At 36.3% G+C, this 22,120-nt stretch overlaps 1 protein-coding gene and 1 pseudogene across 2 annotated transcripts in view; one reads left to right on the forward strand and one right to left on the reverse strand.

The window, feature by feature from the left end:
- LOC150092575 (dual specificity protein phosphatase CDC14C-like) overlaps positions 1 to 22,120 on the forward strand; it is a 301,512-nt gene that overhangs the window by 165,392 nt on the left and 114,000 nt on the right. For both annotated transcript variants that reach the window (XM_090414344.1, XM_090414345.1), the window contains exon 5: positions 13,778 to 13,857. In XM_090414344.1, coding sequence (XP_090270470.1) covers positions 13,778 to 13,857 — 80 coding nt within the window. The remainder of the gene's footprint in view (positions 1 to 13,777; positions 13,858 to 22,120) is intronic.
- On the reverse strand, positions 11,079 to 11,907 carry LOC150092576 (eukaryotic translation elongation factor 2 pseudogene; annotated as a pseudogene).

Here is a 22,120-nt window from a genome sequence, read left to right on the forward strand (position 1 = left end):
AGCTGCTTAGGCACGATTTTTAGTGAAGATGGTAAAATAAATATGGAAATAGACAACAGAATCAACAAAGCTGGTATGGTAGGAAGTCAATTTAATAAATTCATATGGAATAAGAGAGAAATTAGTCAGAACACTAAATTAGCTATACAAGACAGTGTTCAAACCAGTTTTAACTTATGGATTTCAGAGCTGGGTCAGAAATAAAACACTTGACCAAAGACTCGAGACCATAGATATGTGAGTCCTGAGAAAGATTAGCGGTTTGACAGATGGCATTAGTGGCAATATCGGATTAAAAATGAGGAAATTAGGAAAGAATTTGACATTGTCAGCATCCAGGAATGCGTTAGCAGAGCTAATCTCAGCTCTATGGTAACTTAAACAGAATGGGTGAGGAAAGATTAGCAAAACAAGTGTTCTCTTCCAGGTTGGCAGGAAAACGGCCCAGAGTAAGACCAAGATATAGGTGGATTGATACGGTTCAACGTGCCTTGGACGACAGAAATATAAGATCTGATTATATTGGAGTCTTGACAAGTAACAGACTGATCTGGAGTTAAATTATACATAGGAAGTTAGTAATGATGTAAATTTTTCATGTAGTACTATCATATCCTGTACACCCCTTGAGGGTACATGGCAGGAATTTGATGATGATGATGGTTCTTGATGCTGTCTCTTCATTCCAGTCAATATTTCCATAATTGAAATCGCACATAGTGATTACCCTTTTCTTATTAGCCAGACCAGTTTGTCTACACATTTCCATCTGTCTGCCTTCCACATTACGAGGTCTATTGCAATACCCTGCCATCATCAATAATACTCTTCCCCTTTTTTACCTTATCTGTCTTCATGAAAGACTACGTATCTCTCTATCTCTTTTCCTGTCAGAATATCATCCTCATTCAACTGTAGAATACTTCTAGCATTTGTAAACATACACTCTAGCTCATTTCTGTTTCTAGAACAAGTTCCACTAACCCTACTTCTTGGATATGACTCCTCATTTCACTCACCTATTTTTTTCTCAGAATCCTCATGTGTGGTTTCTAGTATTTGATCAAGTGGTTTATTTCTAACCCAACTCTCAGATGCATAACTTAAAACTGGTTTGAACACTGTCTTGTATTCTAATGCTAGTTTTGGCTGATTTCTCTCTTATTCCATATAAATTTATTCAGTTGCCTACCCACCATACCAACTTTGCTCATTTTGTTGTCTATTTCCAAATTATTTAACCTGCCATTTTCACTTAAACTGTGCATAAATACCTGAAATGTTTTACTTTTTCTACAGAATCTCCATTCAGAATGCAGCTGAATTTTTCTATGTTCCTCCATATTTTCATAGTGTTGGTCTTTTTATTTCTAATTTTCATGCCAAATTTGTTACAGCTGTTATTCAATTTGATTAAAGAATCCTGGAGACTTGCACTAGATGCGTTTAGGAGTACCACATCATCTGCATAAAGCAAAGAGCTAAGTTGGACATCTCCAACTTAGCTCTTTGTGGCTTTATGAAAAAGTGGTTTAATACCACTTTCTTTCATAATGTGATCCATATAAACGATGAATAAGACTGGAGATAATACGCATCCTTGTCATACCCCTGCTTTTACCTCAAACCAATTCCTGTTTCTTTCAAGTGTAACTGCTGTCTGACAGCTTAAATATAGACTATGTTGCTCTGTATAATGTTCCATTCATCCCATACAACTGTAGCATTTATTTTTGAAAAGCTTTTCTCTGGGCACCTTGTCATATGTCTTTTGCAGATCTACAAAACGTAAGTACAGATCCTTGTCATATTCCCACATTTCTCAACTATTTGTCTTAAAGTGAAATTCTGATCTTGACAACCTCTATTTTGCCAGAACTCAGCTTGTTCTCCAAGTTTCCAAACTTTCATAGTCTTTCTCAACCTCTTTTCAAGTATGCTTACATAAATCTTACCTGGAACACTGGAACAGAAATTCCTCTACTAAGATGGGTACTATGAGAGCTCCACTCCAATCATTGGGAATTCGACCCTCTGCCCAAGCCTTCTGAACTATGCAGTGTAGCCACTGCAAAATGTTTATACCTCCATACTTAAACATTTCTGGTCGAATATCATCTATTTACCAGCTACCTTTCTACATTACAATTTTTGACAGCTTTTCCTACCTCACATATTGATTTGTACTCCTCTTTGCATTCCTCTTGAAAATTTTCTAGTATGGTTCTCTTCACTGCTTGGTTCTTTTAACAGTCTTTCAGAGTAATTACTCCAAGCATCTAGGATATCTTTACCTTCAGTTTTCATGTCACCTTTATCATCTTGATTCCTTTTACAGAACTCTTTTCTCCATTTCTAAACTTTAATAGCCTCCAGACCATTTTGCCACTTTCGTGATAACTTTCTTACATACTGTTCTTTTCAATGTGATATCCATTTTTATCCTGCTAAGTACTAAGTAATGGTCACTTCCAATTTCAAATCTCGTGTACACTCTTGTATCCTGAGCCAGCCTTATGATATCACTATCAACAATAATGTAGTGAATGAGGCTTATTTTATTTTATTTTTTTGTTGTTGTCTCCTCTCCTCTTCATGTGAACTTTTGCACATCTTAATGTTGAAACACGGTTAATAATGACTGGTCTGTGTCCTGAGCAGTAACTAAGTCCAGTAAATACTTATGATTATTATTAGCTTAGCCCTTTTCTCCAAATTTTCCTAAAATGTTCTTATATGCCTTGTGAGATTCATTTCCTACTCTGCTGTTCAGGTCTCCTACAAGGACTACTTTTTCCATTTTCTTTATGTCAGCTTCCTATTTAATGACTCGAAAAATTCCTCTGCTTCTTCCATAGGCACAAATAAGTTTCATCGTCCATTTCCCCAATTTGAAGTTTGCCCACATGCTCCACTTGAAACTGTCTTCCAATCAAGAATTTATCTTCATATTTGGTGATGAATATTATTGTTACTCCTTCCTTTCCTTGATCAATATTGCCTGAAAATAGCATTCTGTAGTTATTAATTAGTAATATCTCACCTGTTTTTGTTTTCCTTGTCTCTGTAATGCCTTTTATGTCCACATGGTACTTTTCCAATTCTTCTGCAAATTCGTTTTCCTTTCCATTAATACTCCTTATATTGATGGGTCCTATCTTCAGTTTTTCTGATGTTGGGTTTATTCTTCTTCTAGATATTGAGTTGGAGTTTGTTCCAGTAGCTGACATTTCACTGTTTACCCTGGTTCCCTGATGAAAACAGCAGGGCCTCTTGTTAACTGGGTGATGCCCCAGTCAGCATGAAATCTCATCATGTTGTACTATCCTGTGCATTTGTGATTTAAGCCAATACAAAGTACAATTTGGTTAGCTAAGCCCCAAATTGGCAGCCCATCCTCATTTGTTCAGTACCTAGGAGATACCTACTAACAGGGTGCACTGCATGAACGTGAGGATTGGACATTAGGTGAGAAGCCTCATTCAGTTCTCTGCATTCCTGAAAGGTGATGTGGAGGTCTCCTCCCAGTTATACAATTTTTGACCCTTAAGTGGCCCATCTGTGCTTTCCTTGATGTAATTATTCAACCCGCTTTTCTTCTTCTACTGTTTGCTTCACTTGCAAAAGATCATGTCCTCCACTTTTCTTGGCTTTATGTTGGTGATCCGCATCACTGCATGGGTACAAGGCATGATTCACTGTCATTAATGTTCATTTTTTACAATCAAGTGCATCCAAATCAACCCGTGTCCACTCAATTATCCCTGCTGTGTTTCTGATTATGGAATGACCCTCAAAACTATCTGCCTGGCCCAAATTGTGTGTGTGTGTGTACACATACAAAATTAACAGATATAAAATGCTAGCTTTGTAGTCTTATATTACTTCAGCCATAATTTAGACCATACCTACAGGTTGTTGATTTGAATTCCATTGTGGCAAGGGTTTGAATGTCTTGGATTTTCATTGCATAGTTTGAGACTACTGCTCAGCTAAATGGAGACGTGAAGTGATTTGAAAAATTGCATGTTTAGTTTATAAAGCATGGTTCCTGGATTATCGAAACTAACCATGGCGTGAATGTGCTGTAGGTATTGGCCTGTTGTGGCTGGGGTTATTATAAATATGTACTGAATGACCAGTTTATTACAGATACTTATTTGCAATGTAGGTGTAGGCTTTCAGAATAGCTGTGCTATGCTGGATTGTCATCTCCATAAGGCTCCACAAAGACTGTTCAAGTATTCTACTTGAGGCAGACATGGTGAGTATCTGAAGTTCATCAGATTTATGGACAGTGTGATCTTGTCACAGATAACTGATTTCACCACATTTATCCCAAAGATGCTCGATGAGATTGCAATCCAGTAACTTGAATGGAGGTGGGGGGGGGGTGAGGAAACAACCATTAATGTAAAGTCTGTCTTATTCCTATAGCCATTCCTACATGACATTTAGGAATGGTTACTGATTCTGCCAGTACTTTACATTATTAATAAATCCTTTATAACTAAGTTTAATTAGTGTTGCCATGCTCTTGTCTTTCTGTCTATATGAAATAACAGGAACAAGTTTGGGTTTGGTTGAGGACTCCTCATCCATAATTGAACTTCTTCCCATTCTCTGGTGTCCACTAGCGATTTTTTAAAAAAAAATTTTTAAATATTATTATTGTGTTTGTTGGATAGGCATTGCACTGAATAATTGTCTGCTGTTATACTCCACTTAGGAACAGTGTGTGTGATGCATGGTGCATTCATATTCATTTCTTTGCTGTCTCTAGATGTACATCAGTCACTTGACCACTTGTAGCATATGTACTGGAATCTGTCTGAGATCTAGATGAAAGATCTAGCTCTCAGGCAAGTCAGCTTTCTAGTCATATATCTTACCCAGTACACCGTTGCATCTGTGCAGCTGGTAATGATTTCCAAGATAATCATTCATCCTGTTCCAACTATCATCATCCATTAGAAGTCATTTAGGTTACAGCCTTTGCCTGTTATCAAAGACTTTTCCAGAACTAAGATACTCCTATTTAGCTAGTTCATGCCACTTGTTGTTAGCTGTGTCTCTAATACTTTAACTTGTAAATGTGTATATAAGTCAGGTTTCTCTCAGCTTTAGAATGTGTTTGGAAATTTTCTGATTATTTTCCACTAAAGATGGAGATCAATGTGATTTGACTATCTAAAGTCAGGTGAAAAAAATGAAGGACAGTGACCTTCAGTTTTCAATTATGTGATTTTTTCATGGTAAGTCATATAAGAAAGGTTGTCCAGTTTGGAATACATCTCTACCATGGATGAGCAGAAAGTTGAGGAGGGAAAAAGCTTGCTATCACAACTGGATTTGCAGATTGTGCTCCTCAGGAAATACAAGGGAGAGTGTTGCAACAGATACAGCAGAAGATTATTATTATTATTAACTCTTAAACCAACAGCAGTACAAAAATGATCTCCTCATAGATGGTCTCCCAGAAATTGCTACGGAACATCTAAGAGACACCGTAATACAACTAAGCCAAAAAATTGGCTCTCCCATTGAATCAAAAGACATCCAGTCAGTACATCGGTTACCACAAAAAAGAAAAAGAGAAAATAATTCCCGTCCTTCTCCCATCGTAGTGCGACTCACCAACAGCCCAACAAAAACTACACTTATAAAAGCTAGCAGGATTAAAAAAACCAATAGCCAAGGATCTGAAAGGAGACCACAACAATACCCTAATATACTTGTCCGAATACTTAACGCCATATTATCAGAAACTATTTTACCAAGCAGAAAGTAGAAACAGAAAAAAATTACCAGTTTATATGGATAAGAGACCGCAAAATATTCCTTAGAAAGACACAAGACGCAAAACCAATCGAAATAAAATCTGTAGAAGACCTCAACAGGCTGCCACATTAAAAGGAATATTGACAACTTCATAAAGAAGGAACAGCACACCAACCAACATGAATGCAGACCATCAAGCAGACGTAATCACTCCGGAACATGATAATTGCCACATTCTGAAATCAATAACAGAATGGAAACAAGTGACATCCCCAAAAAAGGACTATCTATTCTCCACATCAACATCAGAAGCATTCAAAAATACTGGCTGACCCTGCAAGCTTATCTGAAGGAAGGTATAGATGACATAGACATTTTAATACTGACTGAAGCATCTACGACAAACGAAAAGGCATCCACCTACCAAATGCCATGCTTCCAACAACACAAACACTGCAGACAAACAAAATGAGCCGGTGGTATAATAATATTTACCAAACATAAACTAGAAGTAACAGAAATAAACTATAAATTAGAATACACAGAAAACATATGCATCAAAATTAAAAACATCAAAAAAGAAAACGATATTAAACGCAATATACAAACCACCCAACTTAAGCACCACAAAATTCCTAGAAGAACTAAAGAGATGGCTTTCAGCCACGGAAGTAGGCACGCCTCAAAATACTTGATAATAATAGGAGACATGAATATAAACATTAGGAACATAAATAACAACACAAAACAATACCAAGACGTCTTATCGGCATATAACATAACCCCATCCATACAGTCATATACACGAGAAGAGATAGTCAAAAATACAACAACCTCATCTTGCATTGATCATGTAAATATAAGGGCCCCTCCAAACAGCCACACAGCAGCCGTCATAACATGCAAACTGGCAGACCATTATTTCACAGCATTAAGTTACACACTGAACAACCAGAACCCATAAAACTCACTGAGACTACAAAACAGTATTATGGCATTCTAAATGAAACAATAGTAAATGATGAAATCAGAAAAACAGACTGGATGCAGATAGCATCTTTAGACTCTGCTGAAGCTGTATATAATAATCTTAAACTTGCATTTAACAAAATATATAACAAAGCATTAACAAAAATAAAAATACGCTCCCAAACGAAACAAAATCCATGGATAACAGACATACAAAGAAAAGATGCCCTATGGAAACAACTTTAGAAGTTGCCGAACAATATCGCTTTAAAAGCTGAATACAAAAGAAAATGGAATCTCCTAACAACATAGATTAAAAAAACGACAAAAAGAAACTATTACAGCAACAAATTAACAACAGCTCAGAATGACGTAAATGAAACTTGGCACCTGATTAATGAAATGCTGGACAATATACACAAAGCCACTGCCTCAGAAACAATAAAACATGGTTTTGCCTGCGACCCCAAATCCCTCAAACAGTTGGCAAACAACTTTAATCAGCACTTCGTGAACTTTGTCCAAAAACTACAAGAAACAACCTTTCCTCACACAAACGAACATTCTCCACTAGGTCCATGAGCAACCCAGTCGATGTGGTTCCTCACAGTAACAAAAGGAGAACTATCAGAACTGGCAGTTCAACAAATTAATCCTAACAGAGGACCAGGGATAGACAGAATCAGACCAAAAGACATCAAGAAACACTCAACCAACCTACTTCCAGTTATACAAAAACTGTTAAATAAAATCTTCGAAACGGGACACATACCTGAAACACTAAAGACTGCTTTCATCACACGTATACACAAACATGGAAAAAGAAACATTATAAGTAATTACAGACCCATCGCTATGTTGTCTGTAATCAACCAAATCATGGAGCGCATCATGCATCACAAACTCTATACATACGTTGAAAAATTTCAAATCATACCCAAAACACAGTATGGCTTTCAAAAAAATAAAGGAACAGCAACACTCCTGGAAGATTTCACAGACCTAATAAATGCTGCATTGGATAAAAACAGAATAACATTAGTGGTATTCATTGACCTAACAAAAGCATTTGACACACTAACACACAAAAACCTTGTTAACGAAACGAATGCATATCGGAATTGGAGGTCGTCTACTCCAGTGGTTTAAAGCATATATAAAAAACAGAAAGCACACCACATGCTAATGATACTCCACATGTAACCTGTGGAGTACTGCAAGGAGCTGTCCTATCTCCCATTCTATTTAACATATACACACACAACATAAGCCACCTTCCCCTAAAAAGTAAAATCTTCCAGTATGCAGATGACACAGCCATAGTCTCCATTCACGACAATGCAAATATCGCTTACACAAATATGCAACACGACGTCAATCAAATCTCTAACTGGTTAACCGAATACTGCATATATATGAACCCTTGAAAAACAAAGCTAATGATATTCAAAGCTCCCAAACTCTGACTATAGAAACTAAATATCTCACTATCTGACATTCATCCTCCTATACACAAAGCGCAGAACCTAAAACCACAACCATCACACAGGTGAAAACAACACACTATCTCGGACTTCACTTCGATGCTGATCAAAGTTGGAATAGCCATACAAACTACCTACATACCAAGCTTAGGATAATAGCAAGCAAACTATACAGATTAAAAGTCATTGCTTCAACCCACATAAAAATACTAATCTATAAAGCATTATGTGAAAACATTTTAAGATATGCAATCACATCATGCACATTCTGTGCAGACTACAGACTTAATAGGTTACAATGGTTGCAAGATAAAATGGTAAAACTGATATTCTGGGAACAACCCACACTTATGCAGGAAGCACGGACAAAACACAAAATATTTAAGGTGAAACACTTATGCCACTACACAGTCATGTTAAAACATTACTACAGCCCATCCTATAGAGTAACCAGAACAATATATCAAATAACAAGACCACAGTCAACAAACTACATAACATATAAGTACAACAATCACTACGGCAAAGCCAACCAAAACTTCTATGTACCCCGACATGATAAACTGCCGTTCGATGACAGAAACCTAGGAACATACAGAGAGCTTGAACAGGCACTATATAAATATTATAGTGAGAATGAAAATTAAGAGCAATTCCTGTTCCCCCCCCCCCCACGCACGCATGTATGCATGCACACACACACACACACACAACCTATGACAAACCTCCCTCTCAAAAACCATCACTACAAGAACACAAAGAAACAAACACACCATGTCTAAATCCAACCCTACTTGCAAAAAAAAAAAAAAAAAAAAAAAAAAAAAAAAAAAAAAGTTAAACTGTAATAGCAGTTGAAGTCTTCCAGATACCAAGCACGTACCAACAAACAGCTTGTGACCAGTATAGAAACATAACCATGAAACCATCACCATCTATTATCTTCCTCAGATAAGCTTTGGGGAAGAAATCAGAAATGCCTCCCAAAGAAAGAATATAATACATTATACAGAAAAAAAAAATTATTATTATTATTATTTAAAAATATTATTAACTTGCAAGTATCTGTTATTCACAATTGTAATGTATTATAATTATTACTGTATCTATGTTTGTAATTTATCTGAGACATAATAAAATGTTTAAACGTGACAAAAAAAATTATTATTGTATGTATGTAATTTATCTGAGATATAATAAAATATAAAAAAAAAATATATGTAATGTAAATGTATATGGATATATACAGAATGTACTTATATTCAAAAAAAAAATTATTAAAAAAATATATGTTAGCAGTACGTGTAAATACCTGTATGCAGATTAGTGTGCAAGTATGTATTGTAAATATTATATGTGAATAATAATAAAGTTATTATTATTAAAAAAAGAAAAATTTGTGACACCCCCCAAGGAGTCCGAAGACTCATCACGGGAGGACACCTACTATACGACTGTCTCCACCACTACACCGAACCTCTACCAATGAAATGAATGAATGAAAGATATATGAAAGGGATGAAAATTTGTTCCATAAATTTAGAGTTTGGTGGTGTGTGTGACTAGCTACTGCACATTCTGACAGAGCTAGAAGAGATGGAAAAATGGAAAATTAAGGATCTTGTTCTGATGAACAGTTACTTGGAAATACTTATAGAACAAGTACACGGCAGAAACAGAAGAAATCTGTGAAAAAGAGGAGTGGATTGATGAGAATTGGATCTTAATCACTCTCTTTTTTGGAGTTTTTAAGCGATTTTTAAGAGAGTCCTTGGATCAACACCCCCCCCCCCCCCCAAAAAAAAAAGACACTTCAGTGGTTGAATGGATTTGTGATTTATATAACATTAATACTTCCTCAGAGGTAATGTAATGCAGGAACAAAAGAGAAATTTGAATTTCTTGGATTTTGAGGAGGTAATGCCTTTGTTGTGTTTATGCCAAGAATGATTGGATGTTGTTATACTAAGGAAGTTAGCATTATTCCAGGAAGAAAAGTCTGACTTTATTTGTTAGGAGATTTTAGTATTACCAAAAGTAAGATTAAAATAACAAGAAATAAGGCCATTTTTCTGCAAGAATCCAAAAGTCAGAGTTTTTAAGATTGTACATTTTTATATTTTAGGTTTGTAGGAGTAGTTATGCTAGAAGTTTGTGTAGTGTGAGGTTTTGTTTGTGAAATAAGAAAGCAATGATAATTGATATGTGGAAAAAGGAGTGGAGGTTAAAGAACTGCACCATTATTTGCAAAGGATAAAGATTCATCTACTATCTTAATTAATGTGTAGTTAGAGTACTGGAAATGGTAAAGATAGACTACCAGATGGCAATGCATAGGTGAAAAGGGGGTGATATGATATAGAGCTATAAGTAGTAAGAAATTTTATAGGTTTAATATGAAAGGGATGTTATTATGCATATTATGGAGGAGGAGGAGGAGAATAAGAGTCTATCCTTGAAAGTTGTGCAGAGGCATGATGAAAAAGTGAGTGAGGGATAAATTTCTTATTTGGAGTGTGGTGTGTTTGTGTGCGCATGTGGAATGCATTATAAAATATGTTATGAATGCTAGAATTAGGAAAATGAGTTTAAGGTTCAGAATAATAGCTGTATTGCTTTGAGTGAAATTCATAGATTCAGACTTCTATGGAATAAGACTTCCCATGATGAGTCTGATTCCATAGAAGTTTTTTTTTGGTCCTTTTTACTAAATATGAGACATTTTCTTTGGATTTTATTGGACCATGATTTTTTATATAACTATATGTATACATACAATCATCAAGCAGTTTCACCAGCTTGGGTCTATTTGGCTTCTTCAGGACGAGAATGGTTACATTAACATTAAATGCTACAACAGAAGAATGCAGTAATGACCTTAAAATCATAGAAGTTCTCATCCCAAAGACGGTTCATTAATTTCTCAACGTCAATTTTGAATTTCTCTACATAAATCTCAGCAAACTGCTTAAGGGTAAATGCCCATCCATGTAATCCAGACCCAAAACCAACACTTCCTTTACTTGGATCAATCTTTATATATCCCATTGGACCTGTTTCATCACAATATGTTGCAATTATAACATTAGCGTCTTCTATAATTCTTTGGAATGTTTGGAACAAATCTTCTTGTTCAAGTTGTAGCATAAGAAGGGCTAACTCCATCTTATTCATGAACAGTACTGGTTTTATGCGTTCTGCAATTGCTTGCTGAAGCACTGTTTCTGTTTGTACACTAACACAGTCAACTATAACCAAAGCACCATCAGTAACCCTTAGGGCTGCTGTCACTTCAGAGGAAAAATCAACGTGATCAGGTGAGTCTATCAAGTTGATTAAAAATCCATCGACACCCTTTTCTCTTTGATTTTCATCTTTAATAAAAATTAAATCCTTCTCTTGCAGTTGAAAATATAGAGACACTGCCATTGATTTGATTGTGATACACCGTTCCTGTTCATCCTTTCGTGTATCTGTATACTGTACTTCTCCAGCTTTAGCTGCAGCAATGATACCTCCTTTTGATACTAATGAATCTCTAAGTGTTCATTTCCCATGGACATGTTGCGGATATTCTGCGTCTTGTTCATAAGATCCCGAATCTCATCTACTGTGAAGTTCACCATTTTGGATTCCTTTTCGTTTACCTCCCAACCTCAAAATTGACGTTTGGATAATGGCGTCCAAAATGTAGAAAAGCTTTTCTACATTTGTGAATAAAGACACTATGTCTAGACTTGGAAGTATATCTGTATTGGATATATACATACCTACATACCCAAACACTTAGCCAGTCTGTTGAAAGAGAAGATAAAGAAATCAACCTCATTCATAAAGTACTCTCAGCACTTTGTTGAAAAACTAAAAAGTATCAATATATCCAATACAGATATACATGCAAGTCTAGACGTAGTGTCTTTATTCATGAACATACAGGTCGAAGAAGTAATTAAGATCATAGAAGATCTCTTTCCAAACGGCATTATGCAGCTTTTCCGCCATTGCCTAAAATCAAACTATTTTAAAGTAAACAACTCATTGTATCAACAGCTGGAAGGTTTAGCCATGGGCAGTCCCCTGTCACCACCATGCATCAATCTGTTCATGGAAAAATTAGAAAATGACATCCTATCAAAAATAACTCCTAAACCATCAGTCTGGTGGAGATATGTAGACGATGTGTTCATCGTTTGGAAAGACACAGAAAATGCCTTGCATGATTCCTTCGAAAAATAAATTCTTTCCACCAAAAAATTAAGTTCACATTAAAGTTAGAAAACAACCATCAGCTTACCTTTTTTGGATGTATTAGTAAAAAAACAGGATAATGGACAAATCAAGCTCACAATCTACCACAAACCTACAGACGCTGGACATTATCTTCATTTTAATTTACTCATCATTATGCACAAAAACTTAGCATCATTCATATGCTCAAAAACAGAGCAATAAATATCATCATAGAAGAAAAAGATCTACTCGATGAGTTCTCACTCATATCAAAAACTCTATGCAAAAATGGTTATCCACAAAATATAATTCAAAAGATTCTCTATAGAAACAGCCCACAGCGACAACAGTACACATTGTCCATCGTCATACCTTATGCAGGCTCAGTCTCCAACAAAATAGCAAAAATCACGAAGTCTTTCAGGGTTGCCTTTAAACCTATTTTAACTACACGGCACATGTTAAGATCTCCTAAGGACAGCATCGTTTTCTACAAATAAGCAGGAATATACAACATCCCATGTTCCTATGGACTGAACTATGTAGGCCATAGTTCACATCACGAAGCCTAGAAATCCGCAAAAAAGAACATATTGGAGATGTCAACAACAACAGAACAGACACCTCAGGATTAGCCCATTATTTCCCAATTTCAAACCATTCCATTGATTGGGACAACAGCTCCATGCCGTACATTGAAGAAGATTTCAAATGTAGAAACTTTAAAGAAGCTGCAGTGGTACTCCGTACAGGAGACAATCTCAATAGAAATCAAGGCATGATATTAAAAGACATTTGGAAAAGCTTAATAAATTCATTATGTTTAGCAGAACTGAATTACACAAAAAACTATAAAACGCGATCTACTAACAATGATTAATTCTCCACGCTTTATGCTCTTAATGTCGCCCGTCCTTTTCAATTTTTTAAACTGATTTTAAGGTCTTTACTTCATTCTTCTGTTGTAGCATTTAATGTTAATGTAACCATTCTCATCCTGAAGAAACCAGACAGACCCAAGCTGGCGAAACTGGTTGACGATTATATACATATATTTATATAAAAAATCATGGTCCAATAAAATCCAAAGAGAATGTCTCATATCCATAGTAGTTTGTTACGAATAATAATATAGTAATATTATTTATTCAGTTGTATGGGAAATTCTTTTTTTTTTTAATCCATTGATTGTTTAACAATGAGAATATTTCTATTATCAGTATGTTTTGTAATAATTTAGTTCTTTATTTTCTAGATTTCTCATTAAATTTTTTACCTTGACTGAGCAATATGGAAATCTTTATATTTTCCAGATTATCTACCACAAAAAAACTCCAGAAGAAGCTTATCGTCCTTTTATAAATGGTGGTGGGCCTCCATTCGCTACATTCAGGTAAGAACTGAAGTTGAAAATTTATCTCAGTTGATATGTTTTGTTTCTGATTTTATAATTCAGAAAGTTTGACAAACAGAGTAACATGAGTTTTTTAATAGATTTTTTTATTTAAAAATAACAAGGTGAGGCTAATAATGGGCACTAGCTAATGATTTCAGTAATTGAATAACTAGTAATCCAATTATTTTCAATTAAAAAGAATAGTTAAATGAAATAAACGGGTCAGAAAGACTTCAGGTGTACCTGTTGTCTGACAGCTTTATATGTTTCTAAACATGTAGAAAAAAAATATCATGTGTGACTACAAGATTAAGGGGAAAGTAAAGTATAGATCTGTTAATGTTTTTCCAATGCTCATGTATAATTTAGTGTAGCATTGTCATCCATAAAAATAAATTCTTCATCTTGAATTTTATTTTCTTTGGAAATACAGTATGAAGAAGGCTGTTACAAAGAATAGAGTCAGATGGGATGAAAGAGAAGGAAAATAATTAGATCTGGTAGTGAAACCGAATAGGCAAATTGATATTGACTGGCAGCTACTTGTGTTCTTACCTTGGAATAAATTAGTTCATATTTTCGCTTTTACTGCTCATAAAATGAATACTAATTTGATGCCTGGGATACAAAAAATGTGTTACAAAATCCATACAAATTAAATTGCAATATATTTTTGGTAAAAGTTAGAAATTTCCTAAAGACATAATTAAGGAATTAATATACAATGCTTAGAGAAAACTATGTGGAGAGACATTTCAATATGGAATATATCCACCATCGAACTGCGATGCAGATCTAACAATGTAGTACCTTGCTGGCACCAAGTGATTCAGGAGTTCTTGAGGCAAACTGGCCTACTCCTTCTTCAGAGCAAGGATATGGCCTTGTTTGTTTTCTGGAGGGGAATTTCGAGCAGTAATGCATCTCTCTCTGTTGCTTCCTAAACATGTTTTATTGGGTTGAGATCTGAGCAGCATGCTGGTCATTCAATTCAGTTAATATCTTTGGTTTTCACAAGTATCTCCACTGCTCATGTATAATATGGTGCAGCATTGTCATCCATAAAAAGGAATTCTTCATCTACAGCGCAATGGAGCAATCGAACATGGCATTGAAGAACTTTGTTGCAATATCATTCACCAATCGTAGTCCCTTTTTCCAGCACTTGTAGCTTGGTGTGTTCATTAAGCATAATGCCTCCCCACACCATGATCCCAGCACCATCATATCTATCCCTTTCTAGAAAATTTTTGAGATGGTAGGCAGTAATAGACAGATGGTTGCAGTCAAACTACAAGATGGGACCATAACCAGAGATTGATATGCTATTGCAGAAAGAGTTGAAGAATTTTACTCAGTATTATATGAAGAAGGATGATGAATTAAATGAAGAAGAAGACAACTACGAAATAGCTGAAGCCACAGATTCTACCTGAAGAAGTTATGTGGAGCATCCAAAGCTTGCAAAATGGAAAAGCTGCATATGAGGATGGAGTTATAGCTGAACTTCTAAAAGCAGATGGAGAAATGATCTACAAACTCTTAGCAAAACTATTTACTTTATGCCTAAAGAAAAATGATGTACCAAGAACATGGAAGAAGGCTACCCTAATTCTGCTACATAAAAAAGGTGAGGTAGAAGACTTGGCGAACTACCGACCCATTAGTCTACTATCAGTGGTTTACAAAGTGTTTACAAAAGTCTTAGCTCATAGGCTTTGTATGACTCTGGACCTAGCACAACCAAAATAACATGCAGGCTTTCGAAGTGGCTTTAATGCAATGGACCATATTCAAGTTGTACAACCGATTATTGAATGGTGTAATGAATATCAGTTAACATTATGTCTTGGTTTTATTGAAGGTGTGAAGATAAATGGAAGATATTTAAGCCATTTACGCTTTGCAGATGACATAGTTATCTTTTATTCAACTGCTCATGAATTACAGACTCGTATCCAAGAACTCCAAATTGCTAGCAAAACAGTTGGACTAAAGATAAACCTAAAGAAGACCCAAGTTAAGTTCAATAGCTATGTCCAACAGAGATAATAAAAATCAATAATGATGAAATTAAACAAGTAGATCGTTACATATACTTAGGGCAACAAATATTAGGTTGGGTTGACGGTATTATCTTTGATGGACAGCATGGATTTGCTAAAGGTAGGTTATGTTTTAGTAATCTACTTACTTATTACAATAAAGTGACTGCTTCCTTGGACAGAGGAGAAGGATACATAGTAATATACTTGGATTACACAAAGGCTTTTGGTAAAGTACCTCATGATAAATCGACAGTCAAACTGGAGCAGATGGGGTTGGATATTAGATTAGTGCATTGGATTGGAGACTGGCTATCTGATAGGTATCAACAAGTTGTGTATGGGGGAGCGATATCCAGCAAAAGGAAAGTCACTAGTGGAGTGCCTCAGGGGGTCTGTTTTAGGGCCATTGCTGTCTAACTTGTATATTAATGATATTGGTGAAGATTTGGATGGAGATGTTAAGTTGCTTGCAGATGATACAAAGTTGGGACGAACTATGAAGAGTAGTGAAGATGTTGTGACCTTACAAGAAGACTTGAATAAATTGAGTGATTGGGCACGGAAATGGGCATTCAAGTTCAATGTTGCAAAATGTAAAGTTTTAAAATTTGGAAAACAAAGATGGGATGCAAAATTTGTGCTTGGTGAGGATATATTGTTGGAGGTGGAGGAAATAAGAGATCTGGGAGTGATAGTGGATAAGGATCTGAAATTTAGGAGACACCTAGCCAAAATTGTGAAGGCAACACAAAGGCTTCTGGGAATGATGCAGAGGATACTGATGTGTAGAAGTAGGGAGATTCTTGTTCCGTTGTATAAGGCTTTGATTAAGCCACATGGACTATTGTGCCCAGATTTGGTCACCTGGTTTTCAGAAGGATGAAGAGATGTTGGAAAGGATCCAAAGGCGACTGACTAAGGTAGTTTCCGACCTCTGGAATGTCGAGTATACAGAAAAATTGATAAGATGTAATTTGCAGAGTCTGGTGGACAGGAGGAAGAGGGGAGATATGATAGAGACCTACAAGTTGGTAAGGGGTTGTTAGAGGATCAATGCTGGAGAAGTTCTACAGAAAATAGTGGGAGATCGGGGGGGGGGGGGAGGGAGAACCAGAGGTCATCCCTGGAAACTGTATAAAGAGGGTGTGAGTAGGGAGGTGAGAGGCAGGTTTTTTTTGTGCAGAGTTGTAAATGATTGGAATGCCTTGCCTGAGAATGTGGTGTCTGCAAGGAGTTTGAGTGTATTTAAGACACGGTGTGATGAGCTGTGTGTGTGTGTGTGTGTGTGTGTGTGTGTGTGTGTGTGTGTGTGTGTGTGTGTGTGTGTGTGTGTGTGTGTGTGTGATTAAATGATCCCCTAGACGAGTCTTTGATTCCATGAGGTCTTGGGGTAATGATAATAATATCAATGGAACAAAATATCATGGATGAAATTAAAAGACACACAGTGCTTGAGTGGAGAACATTTGGAAAATTACACTCATTCTAAATGCAAAGGAAATTCAAAAATTAAGAAAACACAATTTAGTATGGAAAGAAGTATGCTTAGTATCACAATACTGGATTACAAAAGGAATATGTGGAAAAGAAATCAAACCAAAGTGTTTGATATCATAGGAAGAGTGAAACGTCTGAATTGGGAATGGGCTGGGCATATTGCTCAAAGACAACATCAACGATGGACAAAAGAAGTAATGGATTGGATTCCATGAGAGGAAAAACGACCACCATGCTGACCTAAATCACTGTGGGTTGATGATATCATGACATTTGCAGAAGTGACATGGGAAAGGAAAGCCACGAACAGACAGTTTTGGGGTAATCTTGGAAAGGCCTTCATCCAGCAGTGGATCGACAATGGCTGCTGATGATACACTTGTATAATGCTTTACAAATACTTGCCAAATAACAGTAACTAAGCTATTGGTTGTTACACATGCATACGAACAACATTTAACCTCCCTACCAGCCGAGGTGGATGAAATAGCCAGACCACCCCAGCATTTTTCGTTGATCAAAATTTCATCTGAATTCTACTTTTTATCATGCAATTAACCTGCTCTGCCGTTAATTGATTAACTGTTGTGGAGCTACCTTTGTGTCACTTGTCTTTACGTGTACTGTGTTACTTGGAATTTCCTTTCCTGTCCTATGATATTCCCTTTTTTTGCTGCACAATTTATTTATTGTTTCTCTTCCCCAAAATAGAAACAAATTTCACATGTGCAAAGATAATCAACCCTGAAATGACCAGAGATTAGCTTTGCAATGAATCTATTTTGTAATAGTTTGCTGTCTTTTATTCTTCAAATCAGTGCAATGGAACAAGACAACTTTATAATAGAATAAAAGCCAAAAGGCTATTTTTCTGGCATTTATGGCTTTCATATAGTGAAGTTTACCTTTATGGCATTCGTATAGTGAAGAAATATAAGTTCTTTTCACTTAAACCTTGTTATCTTTCAGGTCTACCTACTCACTGATGAGACCTCAAAAAAGGTTGAAACCGGTCTGGGTAGTGACCTCTCCTCATAATGTAATTACAGTATTACATCCCCTAGGGGCTGTGTTTTTACATTTTGAGAAAATATCAGGGATAGTGAGGGAGCTTGCTCCACCTTTGATACGAGTTGCCTTGGTGTTGTACTACCAAGTTGTTACTTACACTTGGATTTGCCGATAGTTTTTCGGTATGAAACTCATAGATCTTAGTCCTAGTTCTTAGAGTTTCGTTTACTGGCAGATAAACATCAAAGGATTTGTATCCCCTTCATTATTAAGACAACTTTATGTTCTTTCACTTTACTGACAATATAGAAGATTTTTTTTTGTGAATTTTCAAATGTTTGTTCAAATATAAGGTTTTAAAATGTGACCCCATAGAGTGTGAGGTCCCAGCTTGTGCCTGATGCACCTTATGGTAAATGCAGCTCTGCTAAAATGACTCATCTGTAAACAGTACATTATCTCAGTGTCTTATGCAATTTTTATGGATACAATACCACCACTGAAAACATTCTCTACGATGATCTTTAGATAAAGAGACACAGACTATGAGCCACATAGGCCTACTTGTTGCAGGCTTCTTGCAACAGTTTGTCGAGATATTGCTGGCCTGGTTAGCCGAATGGTTAGCATATCCTCTCTCCAGCCAAAAGGCTGCGGGTTTGAATCCTGCTGTAGGCATGGATGTTTGTGATTATCTCTGAAAATACTAGTGGTGGTGGTGGGGGGGGGGAGAAGTAGATGATGATTGTAGTTGTGGTTTGTTGTAGTTGGTGGATTTGAGTGGTGGAGACAGAGAGTTGTGGTGTAGGTGCCCTCCTTTGATGAGTCTTTGGACTCCCTGGAGGTATCATGTAATAATAATATCTGCATACCTGTGCTTGAATGGAACCGACTTGCAAGCTGACCTGCCTTGGTGATTTGATTATGTTTTGCTGTTATAATCTGTTTTCATGCTTCATGGTAGAGTGAGGGCCTCTTACGAACATCTGGAACACATTCCATTGATTTAAAAAGCTACCCAGAGCCAGGATACAGTGTTATGTGAGATTCCAAACTCTCTGGAAATATCAGGCTTCTTCAAACTTTCCAACAATTCTTTCCTGTGTGAAATCATGTGAATGATGTCTTTGAAACTTTACATGACATCCAAGTTTGCAACTTTCTTCCTTCACGAAAAGAGTTTCTTCAAACACAATTCACTTAGTGTAGCCTTTTGCATTTTATTCTGTTAAGTGCTACCACGTGACCCCTTTGTGCAAAATTCAAAAAGTTGAATAGTGCCTACTTATTAATCAGAATCGTCAGTTATACAAATTACAGCAAGCTAATTCATCTGAAAAGCAGTTGTAATCTTCATAAATAGTATTTGTCCTTAGGTTTTGGACAACAGTGTATTTTCTACAGCTTTCAGTTGTTGTTCATGAGAACTGCACAAAATTCCTCCATTCGCCTTTAAATAGCTAAATTGTGCAATGCTTTGCTTTTGCCTATTCATGATTTCAAAAGGCAGAAGGCCTTTTGAAACAGCCTTCACATGCATTTCCTAAACACAGGTGGTGTCCAATATTAACAAGTTTTCTTAATTTTCTCAAAGTTTTATCCATCCATGTCACTTGTGGACCACACATGAACAGCATCTTGTTTTGGCAAAAAATTTAAAAATGAAATAAATCTGTTCATTCATTTGGAGTAGTCAAGAGCTAGTTAATATCTCAAAAAGATAAAGTTGGACTTGAAAGTAGAGCATTTGGAAACAGTGGAGTGCATTTTACCACGTAGTTACTAAAAGTAGAGCCATTATTATGGAAATGTCATCTCTATCTCGAGCTAATGTACAAACTATTTTACCAATTGCAGAAATACAAGTGGGATGCTTGTTATCTGTACATATGATGTTTTTATTATATGAAATATGTAATGAGCCTATTCAGAAACTGATTGCATACCACACAAAACAAATATATATATATATATATATATATATATAAAGATACCAAGCTATTTTAAACCTGCTTTTACTCCATTTCCTAAGTAAGCAAACAGACAAATGAGTCAGGGTTGCGCCTGCAAGGGTTGCAAGTCTAGCTGATCCTGCACGTAGTGCAAGACCAAGGCAACTCATGGTAAAAGTAGAATAAGCTCTGATCACTAATCTTAATATTTATCTTTAATGCAAAGCACATCTCCTGGAGGAGATGTATGATATGATGCTTTGTATTAAAGGCAAGGGGCCACTACCCAGACTGGTTTCGACCTTATGAATAAGTATAAGTAAAGCCGTCTCAAAAAATTCGGACGATCCCTAGGCCACTCAATTGTGGGCGAAAGACCATCCATCTCAGCGTTGGCTCCACTCAGTGATGGCCTTCCATCTACCACCACCACCACCGAGCAGAACTGCTCATATTCCGAAGAAAAGCATTCACCGACAAAGCCCCTCACCGGGCCGTGCCGGAGAACACTTTCCCGGAGACTCAGATTGCTCCCTTAAGGCAAAAACCTTAAGAGAGCGAACTCATAATGGCCCTCACCGGTTTCGACCCCTATTGAGGTCTCATCAGTGGGAGCCAGGCTAGAAATACCAAGATTTTAGTAATACGGAGCTTATAAGTATTTTACCAGAACAAGTTACCATAAGGTGTTTTAACCTTATTAAATAAAGATCTCAGGAGGAGATATAAATGTAGAAAGTATTTTACCTTGGGTATAATAAATGTTAAAGATACCAAGCTATTTTAAACCTGGTTTTACTCCATTTCCCAAGTAAGCAAACAGACAAATAAGTCAAGTTTCCACCTGCAAGTATTGCAAGTCTAGCTGATCCTGCACGTAGTGCAAGACCAAGGCAACTCATGGTAAAAGTAGAATAAGCTCTGATCACTAATCTTAATATTTACCCTTAATGAAAAGCACATCTCCTGGAGGAGATGTAACTGGTCTGGTTAGTGGCCTCTTGCCTTTAATATAAAGCATCATACATCTCCTCCACGAGATGTGCTTTGCATTAAGGGTAAATATTAAGATTTGTGATCAGAGCTTATTCTACTTTTACCATGAGTTGCCTTGGTCTTGCACTACGTGCAGGATCAGCTAGACTTGCAACACTTGCAGGTGCAAACTTGACTTGTTTGTCTGTTTGCTTACTTGGGAAATGGAGTAAAACTAGGTTTAAAATAGCTTGGTATCTTTAACATTTATTATACCCAAGGTAAAATACTTTCTACATGTGTGTGTGTGTGTGTGTACGTATATATATATGTATGTATGTATATGTGGAATAATGGATTTACTCAGCTGAAAAACATATTTTTTAAAAATATTAAATGACTGGAAGTCGAGAGATAAAATAATAAAACACTGTTTTTATTCAGCACGACTAGTTTCCTCTTTAAGAAGACTTCTTCAGGTGCACAAAAAGAAAAGAGAGAAACAACCAACAAAAACTAAAGAATAAAGTCTAAACAACAAAGCGTTAGCATGAAAAAGTAAATATTAAAGCGTTAGCGTCTGGATATTTAAAGCTGTTCTCTGTATAACCTCATAGTTCAGCATGCTCATGCTTTCGAGATCTCATGAACACCAAAGTTGGATGGCAGGACAATGACAGTCTGAGAGATTATAACTAAGATTGTTGTTAAGATGTATTGGATTAAGGGAGATTTCTTTAGCTTCAACTATTCTTCTTTCCAGTTCGTCGTAGCAAC

The sequence above is a fragment of the Typopeltis vanoorti genome, chromosome 25 (assembly GCF_054136105.1).
Source record: "Typopeltis vanoorti isolate ZY-2024b chromosome 25, IOZ_Tvanoo_1.0, whole genome shotgun sequence".
NCBI classification, from domain to species: domain Eukaryota; kingdom Metazoa; phylum Arthropoda; class Arachnida; order Uropygi; family Thelyphonidae; genus Typopeltis; species Typopeltis vanoorti.